General features: G+C 38.7%; 1 protein-coding gene across 3 annotated transcripts; it reads right to left on the reverse strand.

Moving 5' to 3' along the window:
• Positions 1-353: 353 nt before the first annotated feature.
• Positions 354-11,768, reverse strand: LOC103778605 (tropomyosin alpha-1 chain-like). Of its 3 annotated transcripts, none has more exons than XM_008946198.1 (6): positions 11,655-11,768; positions 11,129-11,199; positions 10,237-10,312; positions 9,629-9,691; positions 9,311-9,380; positions 354-1,293 (listed from the first exon to the last, which is right to left on the reverse strand). In XM_008946198.1, the coding sequence occupies exons 1-6, from the start codon at positions 11,766-11,768 to the stop codon at positions 1,211-1,213; spliced, it is 477 nt and encodes a 158-aa protein (XP_008944446.1). In that variant the 3' UTR covers positions 354-1,210. The 3 variants fall into 3 exon arrangements, with proteins under 3 accessions (XP_008944446.1, XP_008944447.1, XP_008944448.1); XM_008946199.1 differs by lacking the exon at positions 10,237-10,312 and adding an exon at positions 10,802-10,877; XM_008946200.1 differs by lacking the exons at positions 354-1,293; positions 10,237-10,312 and adding exons at positions 7,971-8,053; positions 10,802-10,877.
• Positions 11,769-12,328: the final 560 nt, after the last annotated feature.

Raw genomic sequence — 12,328 nt, forward strand, 5'->3', positions numbered from 1 at the left:
GTGTTCTTACCAAAAACAGCTTTGGTCAACAATGAGCAATTTTGGAAAACTCCATCATCCATTAGGGAACAGTTGCATTCTGCACCCATCTGGGAATACAATCAAGTGATGGACTGGGACAGGTTCCTGCAATATGTCCCTCAAAGAGCCCCTCTTAGCAGCTGCAGATCCAGATCAGTCCAAACCACTGCATTTCACTGTACTTTAATATATGAGCCTAACAGCACAGAAGAGACAAAAGGCCAATGTCTTTACAGTGCATCCCAATGAGACACTGCACATGCACCTTTTCCACACAGCAATACACAAAGTCAACAGGATGAAAAACAAATCACAGGAGAGCAAGATTTAAAAAATGTCCTAAAATGTGCATTTTATTCTGTATCATTATACAATGTTTACATACAGGTATATTTTTTTAAACTGCTAAAAGAAAGTGTGAAAAAAAGTGAGGCAAATATCGATTTATAAATTCCTCCCCCTCCCCAAAATCCACACAAATAAAATACATTTTAAAACAATCTCTTCCAAATCTATGTTTTCTCCTGAATTTATTGAATTTTTCATTTCAACATGAAAAATACAATTGAATGAATGAATACTCAAGGTGAAATGCTGACCTACACTTCTGTATTGAGTTGCAAGAACACAATTTAACGTCCAGAAACCTTCACTTTTCTCTGTTGCTTACACATATACCTTCGTTTTACTGAATTAGAAAGCACAGAAAGTCCAAATCCTCACAGAGCAATAAAATTCTGATAAAAATAAATTACTGTGTTGGGCAACTCCTGACTTGTCTAATAACAAACAAAAGACTTCAGTAGAACCTTTTGCTCAAGATAGCACCATTTCCACCTGATCTCTTTTGAACATGGATCATTCTTCTTGTTAACAATTTTAGTTGGCACTTGAGGTGGGACACTTTCTGCCACAGCCAGGATTCTTCAAAAGACAAAGCATACTGAATTGCTGAACTCTCTAGAAAGTGTAGGTAACATTTTTCTTGGGAAATGGCACATTTAAACCATAGTGTAATATAGCTTAACCTGTACATGGCTTGCCCATTTTGGTGTTTCCCCGACCCCTGCCTGAAAATTTAGCAGATGTGATTGTGGTGAAACTAAAATAAAGACACGTTTATGGGGTTTCACGGCAAGCAGGTGTAAAAATAATAAAAAAAATAATGTGGTTGCTGCTAAGAAGGTTTTCACATGTTGTTTAACTCCAGTAAAGTTTGATCCAGCATCTGATGCATACTAAGGTTTTCTTCTTTGGCATGCGCCACTTTCTCTGTTGTGGGATTAGAAAATTAAAAAATGAATAGCAGTTCTTTGGAGGCACTGATTCTCAGAACATGAAGGCATGCAATTATCACTTCTATTGGTGTGTTTAGAAAGTTAAGAAATGTGCATGCTCATAAATACTGATGTCCTCAGACAACACAAGAGAATTCCAAACAAACAGCGAGTAACACAAGTTTAGAACTGTTTACAGCTGCATTTGTTAAGGAAATGCACTGCCAGAGATAGAATTCTTGAATGTTCTAGAAGCTCTTTGCTTAGGGTAATGTGGGAGAATGAATGGCTTTTTAATTTTTTTTTTTTTTTTAAAGTATGGCAATAAACAAAATAATTAAGTTTTTTGCAGATCCATACTTTCCAGTTTCATGTAATTCAGAACTTGCAAAGAACAGAAAAATTAATCTCTTCTTCAGTGAAGTGACCTTTAAGAAATTAATTTCTACCAGAAGAGAAACTGAATTTAGTAGCTTTATGTTGCATGCACACTTTTATAGGACAGTCATTTAACATACTTACTTGATACAATAAAAGAGCACAACGTTCTAGAGCTGCATCCTAGCAGAATCCAGTAATAGTTAACTTCATACTAACACAAACATACCTTTAAACTGATCATGTATTTTCAGGTGGAGCTCCCATTTTTTTTATTTATTTTTTTTTAAAATTGTCTGTGTTTTGGTTTGTTTGATTTTCTAAGTCAAATACAAGCCTAATTCATAGTAATGCAAAATTACTGCATTCAAGTCTCCAGGTAACAAAACAGCTTTAAGTATCCTTTATGCTGGTTTTGAAAGACAGGAATATGAATCCTGGTGAATGTTTTTCTCTTGCACACATTCTAGTGAGAATTTCAGGGCCAATTCATGATGTACGGTAAACTGAAAGTCCCTCTACAAGGCAGGCTGTTAGGTTTTTGGATACTGTTAGCTAAATGCGGTAGCTGTTTACTGAAGTGGAAAGGAGCTATTGCACAGCCAGGGAGCTTAATGCTCCTCTGCAGTATATGTGTGTGCATACAGATACTGAAAAGCCTCATCCAGAAGAAGCATTTTCCTATTTTTTCAGCAGAAACTGAGAATTTAATCCATTCATTTACTACAGAATCAACAGCCTTTGAAAACCATCAATTTCTAGGTTTCTTGCTCATTTCTACATTTACTGATTTGTTCTTAAGGAAATTTAGAAGGAAATTGTTTTTAAACAAGTTAGCAATATAGTCACAGTAAAGTTTAATCCTCATTCAATGCCAGCTTTAGTTCATTAGTTAGGCGACTGTTTTGCTCAAGTTGCTGGTAGAGTTGGTCTGTACAAGCAGCAAGCAGGTTAGAAGGGAAAAAGAGAGGCAGAATGAAGACAGATTAGACAGAGGAAACAGTTAAGTAAGAGTTAATAAAGAAACTGATCACACCACAGACAGTTCAGTAACACACAGAAAAACATTTTACCTTTGCTTCTAGAGCTCTGTAATTAAATAGCTACTCCAAGGAACAGCTATTATAACCTAAGAAGAACTGGCTAAGTCCTGCTGTGGGGAACAACTGTTGAGACGGTTAAGTGGGAGCAGAAATGGAAGAAATGCAGCTATATTCCTAGAAGAACTTAAGTACTGCTTTAATCTTTAAGTAAAGCGTGGGCAAGATTTGCTTTATGAGTGCGTTTTTTCCTTTGTAAACTACTTAAGATGTGGTGGTACCTCATTGGTCAGTGGAGGGAAAGAACGTGTATCATCCCTAGGGTAAGTAGTGGCAGGAGATATGCTGGAAGCCGACTACCACTAGGTCTGACTCAGCACATACTCCTTTCCTGGGGAATCTGACAACTGAAATGGTATTTTTGGTAGGGAAAAGTACTTCTGTTACTGGTATCACACACTTCGACACCTTTAAATTGTCCAGTTGTATTTTGTAACAAAATAAACTCGAACATTCGGTGAAAATGATATGGAAGCATGAAACCCCAAGTTACTCGATACAGCAAAAGAAAAGGACAGCTCACATTCACAGTCAAAAAGAACAGCCAAAGCTATGCTGTGACAGTCAATTTGCTGAGACTTGTTGTGCAGAGTGAAACAACATTCCATGACAGTTTTTGACTGTCTTGTATTCTCATACTGTCCATATTCTTCTCATTAGCCTAGATTCAAACTGCACTTCTGACTTCTTGATCCCAGATTACTCCCCTACAGGAAATGACTGTTTCTGATTCTTTTCCACAAGCTTCCTAACAGCTTCCAGAGAAGTGCTCTTCCCCTGCAGGCTCTCTGCACAGCAATGGCAAAGCTGTGCAGTAAACTGGTCTGTAGGACATACTTTTCTGGTGAGCAGCAACTCCTTCCACCCTCCTCTCCAGCCCAACTCCAACAGCCAGCTCCGTAAAACCAGAGCATGTTTCAGAGCTCTGATCCTAGACCGGCAACAACCAGGTCTTGTGTCCTTACCAGGATAATGTCAAATACATGTGAGAAAAACTTCAAAACCTCATAGTAACTAAAATCTCACTTTGTTTGGCAAAGTGTATTTAGTTGCTATTCAAACACATCAACATAATTTGAACTAAGAACTTAATGCTTACCTTCACCACAAAAAATTCCTCTCTGTGATTGAGGCAGACATAGTATTTCTCAACATTCATAACAAGATTTAAAAGCCCAAGGTAAAGCACAGAACGCATTTACCAAGTGTACAGTCAGCCCCTGATTACCCACAGGCAGTCTGCCTAGGCTGCAATCTACCGCAGTGGTAGAGTCAAGGGCTAGCTCTGTAGGCAGCCACATTAGGCCAAGCCACAAATCCAAGCTGGGAGTTCAGGCTCTGGTGCAGACCCAGTGAAGCTCAGCCTCAGCACAGCAGAATGCCCAGGCAAATGAGACATCAGAGCCAGCCTTGTGCTCCTGTCAACAAGCCTTGCATACACGACTAGCCACACATGACTAGACCTTGTGGGATGTACAACATAACGCACAGGGCAGGTTCACTGGTGACAAGAATACTGAAATATGCTGCAGGGGGGAACTACAACAGCTCCATGGAGTCAAGATCACTGCAGCAGGGCCAGCTAGGAATTCTCTACATGGATATCTGGCTATCTGCATTGCATCGGCCATTTGGGGGGTTGGACTAGATGATCTTTCGAGGTCCCTTCCAACCCCTATGATTCTATGATTTCCAGTACTTGGTCCAGCAATTTATCATCCTACAGTGCAGAAAACATATTACATGTGTTTGAAGGAAAAGGGAAGGTTTAAATGTTGATTTTCAAAATTACTTTGTTAAAGGGGACCAGGTTTCTACATTGGATTTAACTTTTTTTTTTTTTTTCAATTCTCTTTATGAAACTCATTGCAAGAAATTGAGGGGAAAAACAACACTACTGACACAACAGACCAAAATGCACAATAGATTAAGGGGTTGGACTTGCTGTAGCATAAGTTATTCTGGATCAGCTGACACATGACAGCTGCATTCCCCATAACTCTTGCATTTGTGAAGTTAACCACATTAGCTTCAGTCATTTTACACATGCTCAGCCCATTATATGTGGTTAACCTTCACATTAAATATTTTACTTTTCAGTTGCAATATGCAAAGCGTATAAACACACTTACTGTATCTCAATTAGTAAGTAGTAAGTTACTGACCCTTATCTGGACAACTTGTGACTGCGGATATGTATACTACACTTGGGTTTCTCCCCATAGCCAGTAATATTAGGACACATATCATGGGATAAGAAAAAAAAACAGCGACAAGACAAAGTTGTCTCACTATGTCGGGGGTGGGGGGAGGGAATGATACATGCATTTGCAAGCCTTATTTGGAAAACAAGTTTTGGGGAGAGGAGGAAATTAGCCTAAACTGCACTGCTGAATAATCTTGCACTAGAAAGCCACATTTACAGTATACTACAAGCTAAAAACCTCTGCTATGCTATGGTGAGTTTATCTGGCTGTGGTGACTTAGGATATACAGCAATATATACAGTAACAGGCACATTCAGAAACCAATCCAGTTTAAACTGATTCACTTCAATATGAACTGGAAAACAACTTCTTTCATTGTGAAGAAAATGAAGCTAAAATAATGTAATAAACTCTCTAATTTCAAATAACAGCAAAAAACTCCAAGATGACAGCATTTAACACTTTAGCCTTAATTAGGCACCGTCACATCAGGTGAAAGAAAAAGTTTAGGCTTTGAAACCTAAAATCTCTATGTTCTGCTTTGCAGCAGAATAATTTCATTCTTAGTATAATAAGTTTTCCTATTCCAGATCTGAAGCACTACTTGTGAGTCTTCAATTCAAATTCACAAGTCTGAGCTAAGCATAGGAGTGGCAAGCTAATAAAATCTCCCTGATGAACCTCCCATCCTATCATGCCACTCAAGAGAAGTATAATGTAAAAAAAAAAAAAACAAAACAACACAAACCCACCACCAAAGAAAACCCCAAAACAATACCTAAAAAAAAAAGGAGTTAGCAAGCAACATCTTTGCTGATTAACAGAGGTAAGAAAAAGGGGAAAACATTTTTGCAAGACAGTTAAATTACTACTTTTAGGTGGAAAAACCCAATTTTTTTTTTTTTAATACCATCCCTTTAAATAATAAAGGCAAGAAGTCTCCAGGGTCAAGCTAGGAAAAAGCTCTAGATTTTCAAATGAAAAATCCAACGTCAAGGACTTAACCACTCTCTCAGCCAGGCTCCCACAACCAAGTGACCCCAAGGAAGCAGTGTCCTTGCAGATTTTGACCTAACAAAGTTCCATTACATCTATTTGTCATTTTATCTGCATCAGATTTTGAGAAATACTGAGATCATAACTGGTCAGTTTTGACCTCAAAATACCAAGAGTAGTATTCTCATCCCACTAGCTTTGCACTGTCAACCTTCACGCAAAAAAGTGTTTGCAGAAAAAATGGGAACACAAAAAAAATTAAAATCCCTAATGGCAAAAAGAGCAATTTTTATTAGTAACTGAAATAAGTTATTTAAATAAATAAAAAGCAAGGTAGTAGCAAAGGGGATACAGCTGGGATATTTATTTTACATTGAGAGATGTAGAGTTTCTGTACAGCAGAGTACAAACAGATCATGTTTCAGAAAAATGCTAGAAGAATAGTCAACTAAGCTAGAAGACAGGACAATGAACCCATGAAATATCCAAAGCTTGGAAAGATGTTTTATCCAACCCGATGAAGATGTCTTTGGAGAAGTGAAGCAAAGAAAATTATCTGCATGAAAAGAAAAAGTGAGATAAGGTAGGAAATAAAAAAGGTGCAGTAAAGACTTCCAAAAAAGCAGCAACAGCTCAGCAGAACCCAGCATGCCAAGACAACTACTAAAGAAACACCACACCATGCTGGGACTAGAATGCTACAGTAATGTCCACAAGTAGCAGTACAGTACATTTTAGTAAAGTCTGTTTTCCATTTAGAAATATCCCAAATTGAAGAAATACTGTATGTATGTACACCGAGGAGGAAAAAAGAAATCCATTTGCTCAATAAGCCACTGAGCAAAAGCACACATTGGGGGAGAGCGTGGGAAATTAAAGCAGACAACATTAGACCCCTACTAAAAAGCTGGGAGAGAGAAGGGCAGTAATGAACAGATATAGGCATGAAAAAAAATCAACAAGAAAACACTTAAAATATGGGTGCATGCAAAATACATTTCAAGCTCTGAGCAAAGCTTATGCCTTGCTGAAAGCATGCTAGCTTTCAAAAAGAGATGCTGGAACTATGCATCACACCTCACAAGCACTTGAGAGCCACAACTCTTCTTCCTTCCCATGTCAACTGTATGGGGTACGGGGTTTGAGCATGGGATGGTGGATTTAGCATAGCTGACCTCTTTTCAGGGCATGGAAGAAGAGTTGCTTTGCACCAAACACCACACAGACTAGTCACAATTGATCACTCTCCTGCTTTCCTGCTTCCTAATAAAGTTGTTTTTTTTTTTCTCCTTAGGACTAAAGCTGGTAGTACCACATTTCTGCTATATGCAAATTAAATTACTACTACCTTCACAAAATATGCAGAAGCAACCTACAGTTCAATGGTCATTTTTATGCATTTAAATGACAAACTATTTCAAATCAATTTCCACACTCGTAATTGTGGTCAAAACTGCTGAAATTTTCCGACCAGCTAAGGAAATTTAGATAAATGCTTTCCACTGGCATTAATAGAGAACAAAGCGAAATCTAACTTCTTTGAAACTTCTGTAGGTACTTTGCCAGAGAAAAAATGTGGCAGCAGAAGAATACACTGACTGCAACACAAGAGTTGCAACTGTACGGAGACAACTTTGGTAAACCGAAAATGATGGGCCTGGTAGATGATGCTCACACAGAGGTGAACTGAAAGGATAAACACAGAGCTACAAGCAAAAGGCGACCACAAGACACAAGGATTGCAGATACAGAATCAAAGAGTAAACATAAGCCTATTAGACAGCTTACAAAATCACCATGAGTATTTACCAGGCTCGGCACAACACTCACCCACACTCTGGCACGGTAAAGAACTGTTCATGGTATTTTGTACACCTAGTCTCGCTAAAGGAACGCATCCCTCGCTACAGAGGGAGTGTAATTTCACAAGGCTGGAAACACGCAATCAATGAGGGCAGGGAAGCAGGTGCAGGCACAAGCTGGGAAGGCATTTACATGGAAGTCATATCATTGAGAGCGTGGTCCAGCTCCTCACTGATGGCTTTGTACTTCAGTTTCTGAGCATACAGCTCATCTAACATTCCCCCATGGGAAGGCAGAGGTGTGCGAGGAAATGGAGCGTGACCACAGGATGGAAGGTGAAGGTGGTGGCATGGGATACCATCCAGAAGCCATAGGAAATAAGAGCAGGCAGAAAGAGGTGTTGCGACAGACAAAAATTACAAAATTAGAGAATTAAAAAAATAAAATCAATAGCTAATAGTTTTATGTAACAAGTTTGTTAACTGCACCACCAGTGGTGCAACCTGTGATACAAAGAAAACAAGAAAAGAGAGTGTACAAGGGAAGCAAAACCCATGCTTTGCTGCCCTGGATTTTTGTTTTAACATACAGTAGGAGAGCACACAGGAGCTAGGGAGAAGAGATCAAAAAATGGGGCCCAAGGAGAATACCACCATTTATTTCTGCTACTTTTATTTTTCTTTAAATCACTCTGGTTTCTGTGATGTTATAAACTCAGTTTCCTACAACTATTTTTGTTCCTTTTAAACACTTATCTTTCTTCTCTGCTTCCTGAGTCAATGATCATAAATTTTCAGGAGCTACCTAGAATTTCATACCCTTTGTGCACGAGTCAGCCTGCTGTGCCAAGTAATCAAGCTTCTTAAAATCCTACACTGACTGTAATGCATCCAAATAATAAACTCCATAAAGCTTAACTATAAAGCACTAGTGAATTATTATCTCCGTAGGAAGAAAGCAGACTCTACTATTGTACTGTACATCTGAAAGTTTTATCAAAACCTTAAAACAAACTCTCTGAAGTTAAATAAGCTGTCCTGATTGTGTATACAATCCATTAGCTTTACTGAAAAACAGCAACTGGCCTATGTCACAAAACACCTGCTGGCTCACACTTACCACAGTAATAAATTAGTTTAGCTTGCTACACTCCTAATTATTACAAACATGATACTGCTCTTCATCAGCTTTTTAGTAAGATAATAATACTTATCACCTCATCATTTTCCCTATACATTTATATACCTCCAAGTAGAAGAGTATAAAGCAAAAAAATGAAAGGAGTCTTGAAAACATGAGAGAAAAAGGAACAGGCAAGAGCAGAACACTGTTCACTTGAAGCATTTAAGTTACCAACACGTTTCTACCAGAGAACATTTTGCCTATTTCGCTCTCTAGTCAGACCAATTTGTACTGGCAGGACAAGTTAGGTGAGTAGAGTTGAGTACCGAAAAAAAACCTAAACCCAGCAACAGGAGAATAAAAGATCTGTATTCCTACAGTAAGTGAGAAAAACAAAACCCCATACCTTCTAGATCATCAATGCTCTTCTCCAGCTTGGTTACCGATCTTTCAGCAAATTCAGCACGGGTCTCAGCCTGAAGTGGAAACAAATACAGACAAGGAAACGTACACATAGTACTTAGAGGAGTGACAATTCAAATGAATGAAAAAAGGACAATGACAGGAACCAAATAATTAAGTGATACTAATGTTAGGAGGGACATTTAACATTAAACTGTCTCCAAAATGATGTGTTCAACCTTAGAGCATCGAAGTAGTGTTTATGTTAAAAGAATTAAGGCTGCATTGGAAGAGCTCTTATAAAGAACAGCTCTAACTTTACCTCCTTCAGTTTGTCAGTCAGGACTTTGATCTCCTCTTCATATTTGTCTTCTTTCTGGGAGTACTGTAATTATAAAGAGGACCAATGATACTAGACCATGTATTCTAAATATTAAAAAAAAAAATATTCAAGACTTGCTTAGATAAACAACATACAAGAAATTCATAGGGATAGAATTGACTTAATTCCACTTATTAGACTATGGTAGTACAGTTTATTACAAAAGCCAAACTTCTCCTGTGTTATATTCCAGTACTATACAGTGGGGACTTTGAGTAGAAATTAGTACTACAGTTTTAAAGAGGAGTGGCATTTGCAAAAATTTATTATTAGTACACAAGTGCCATTTTGAGGGACATTCTATAAATGACATATAATCCTGTCAGACTACTTAGCAGAACATGTGGCCAAATAATACTGACCTATTTGGAAGTAGAAGGAATGCTAGGTTGCAATAAGAGCCAAGTATGAACTGAGTAGTCAGTACAATGCTTTTAGTGACAATAGCATAGCTGAAACGCTGCAAAGTGATCAGCACACAGAAAACCTCTCAGGCCAATCCAGATGACAACATAAGGGACACATTCTCACATAAGTCTCTAGCCTACCTTCTCAGCCTGAGCCTCCAGCGACTTCAGGTTGTTGGTCACAGTTTTCAACTCCTCTTCAAGCTCAGCACATTTGCTGTTATTTCGGAAGGAAGGCAGGAAAGGGGCGGATGGAAGATTCAGTCAAGCAAAAGAAACAGGAGAGAACAGGGGGAAAAGATAGAGAAAAATGAAAACTATTACAGAGCAAAAGAACAGCCTCAAAAGCAGCTGAACCCATCACAGACTGAAAGCAATTCTTTATTATGCCAAATTTCATTTCAAGTGTACGTTAACATGACGACCACACAGAAATTATCCACAGCCCTTAGCTTACACAGAAATATTTACATAGCCTTTACACATGAGACAGTTCAGCTTCTTTTGGCTGCACAAGAGATCAGTTTTAAAGGTAAAAATGACTAAATAAACAAAAGAGACCAAAGAAAATCACCAAAGCAAGGTGCAAAGAAAGTAAAGAGCAGAGTGAGAACTATTTGTTACTACTGAGTGAGCTAATCAGCTACGGAAGCTGAAAGACAGGTTGCAGCAGTTAAACCTAAAAACTGTTTATTAGTATCAGTACCTTATCCTCTGCAGCCATTAATGCTTTCAAGGTTTGATCCATTATTCTTAACTGTTCTTCCAGCTGTCGGACTTGGCTGTTAGTGAACACATGAAATGCACAAAAGCCATTCACAAAATCAGTGTGCAGGTACAGCATGCAGTGACAAAACACACGCACACACATATATGAACACATTTACTTTGGTGTTGATCATTTATTTCAACTGTTAGAGTAAATGAGCAAAACATAGCTTTGAGCTGAACATGTAGTGTACTGCCAATGTCTCATGCTGTTACAGCTGTCTTGCAGCACCTCGCACACGTCTTGGGGCAGCCGAAAACTTACCTTTCTGATAGCTCAGCACGTTCCTCAGCCCGCTCCAGGTCACTCTCAATGATCACAAGCTTACGAGCCACCTACAAGAAAAGGCAAACCACAATCAGAGGTGTTATGTTGCTGCAGCACGTCACTTGTTTCTACAGCCTACAAAGCAAGAGAGTCAGGCCTCTTTCCATTTTTGGTCAACATGTGAGTTTTGATCATGTGCCGTCTTCATTACTCATTTGAGTCTTTGTTTCCTGACATTTTTTAAGATCTCGCTTTCATTCACTAAAAGGCAACTTTAAAAAAACCTGTTTTTCTCCCTAAGGCACCAGAAAATACTCTCAACCATTTCTTTGCAAAGATCTAAGCACACATCTCCTACCACCTGAGGTATCTGACTGCCAATTTTTCCTTCCACAGCTGCAAAGAGTGGTGTTTGTGATCTTCTGAACTTAGAAGGTAGGTGTGGGAGCACACAGGGATGAAAGAAGAATTACAAGCACAGCCTGAAGGATTTTAGAAACATGACCTGCACTCAAGAACTGACCTCTTCATACTTGCGGTCAGCCTCTTCAGCAATGTGCTTAGCTTCTTTAAGCTGGATCTCTTGGATTTCCATCTTCTCTTCATCCTTCTGGGCTCTATTTTCAATGACCTTCATTCCTCTGAAAGACGTGAAAAACAGGAAATGCAAGGTTCAGTGCTTGCCAGTTTATCTCCAGCTCTACTACTACTGGAGCGCAACTCCAGACAGGTGTATTGAGGTGAATGAAGTATGTCAGATACTTGATTCTTCACACCACAGATCTAGTCTTGTGCATTCACACTTCAGAATTTCAAAAGAAAAAAACATGTCTTAGGAAGAAAGAAAAAGTAATTTGTTTGGCTCTTACCACAGCTTAGCTATTACTCTCTTCCATTTTAAAATGAAGGAAAACTGATCTTATTGAAAGTTAAATTAAGGGCCTTGCTTCTAAAGAACTAATAAGATGACTAAAGACATCTGTGCTTTTACACTCATGAAACATCTTACGACACCTAGAGACCAATGGACATTATGAGCCAAACAGGTTCCTGTGAATTTTGCCATGTCAGAGCCCTAGAACACTCGTAAGCAAAACTGAACTCCTTCATAACAGCTAACACTGTTGTCTCAGTTTGAAAGACAGGTGTGTGCTAAGGAAGGCAGGCACCCCCCCCTTGGAATGGAAAATGCAACCC

Source organism: Merops nubicus, unplaced genomic scaffold, assembly GCF_000691845.1.
Source record: "Merops nubicus isolate BGI_N331 unplaced genomic scaffold, ASM69184v1 scaffold40808, whole genome shotgun sequence".
NCBI lineage: Eukaryota > Metazoa > Chordata > Aves > Coraciiformes > Meropidae > Merops > Merops nubicus.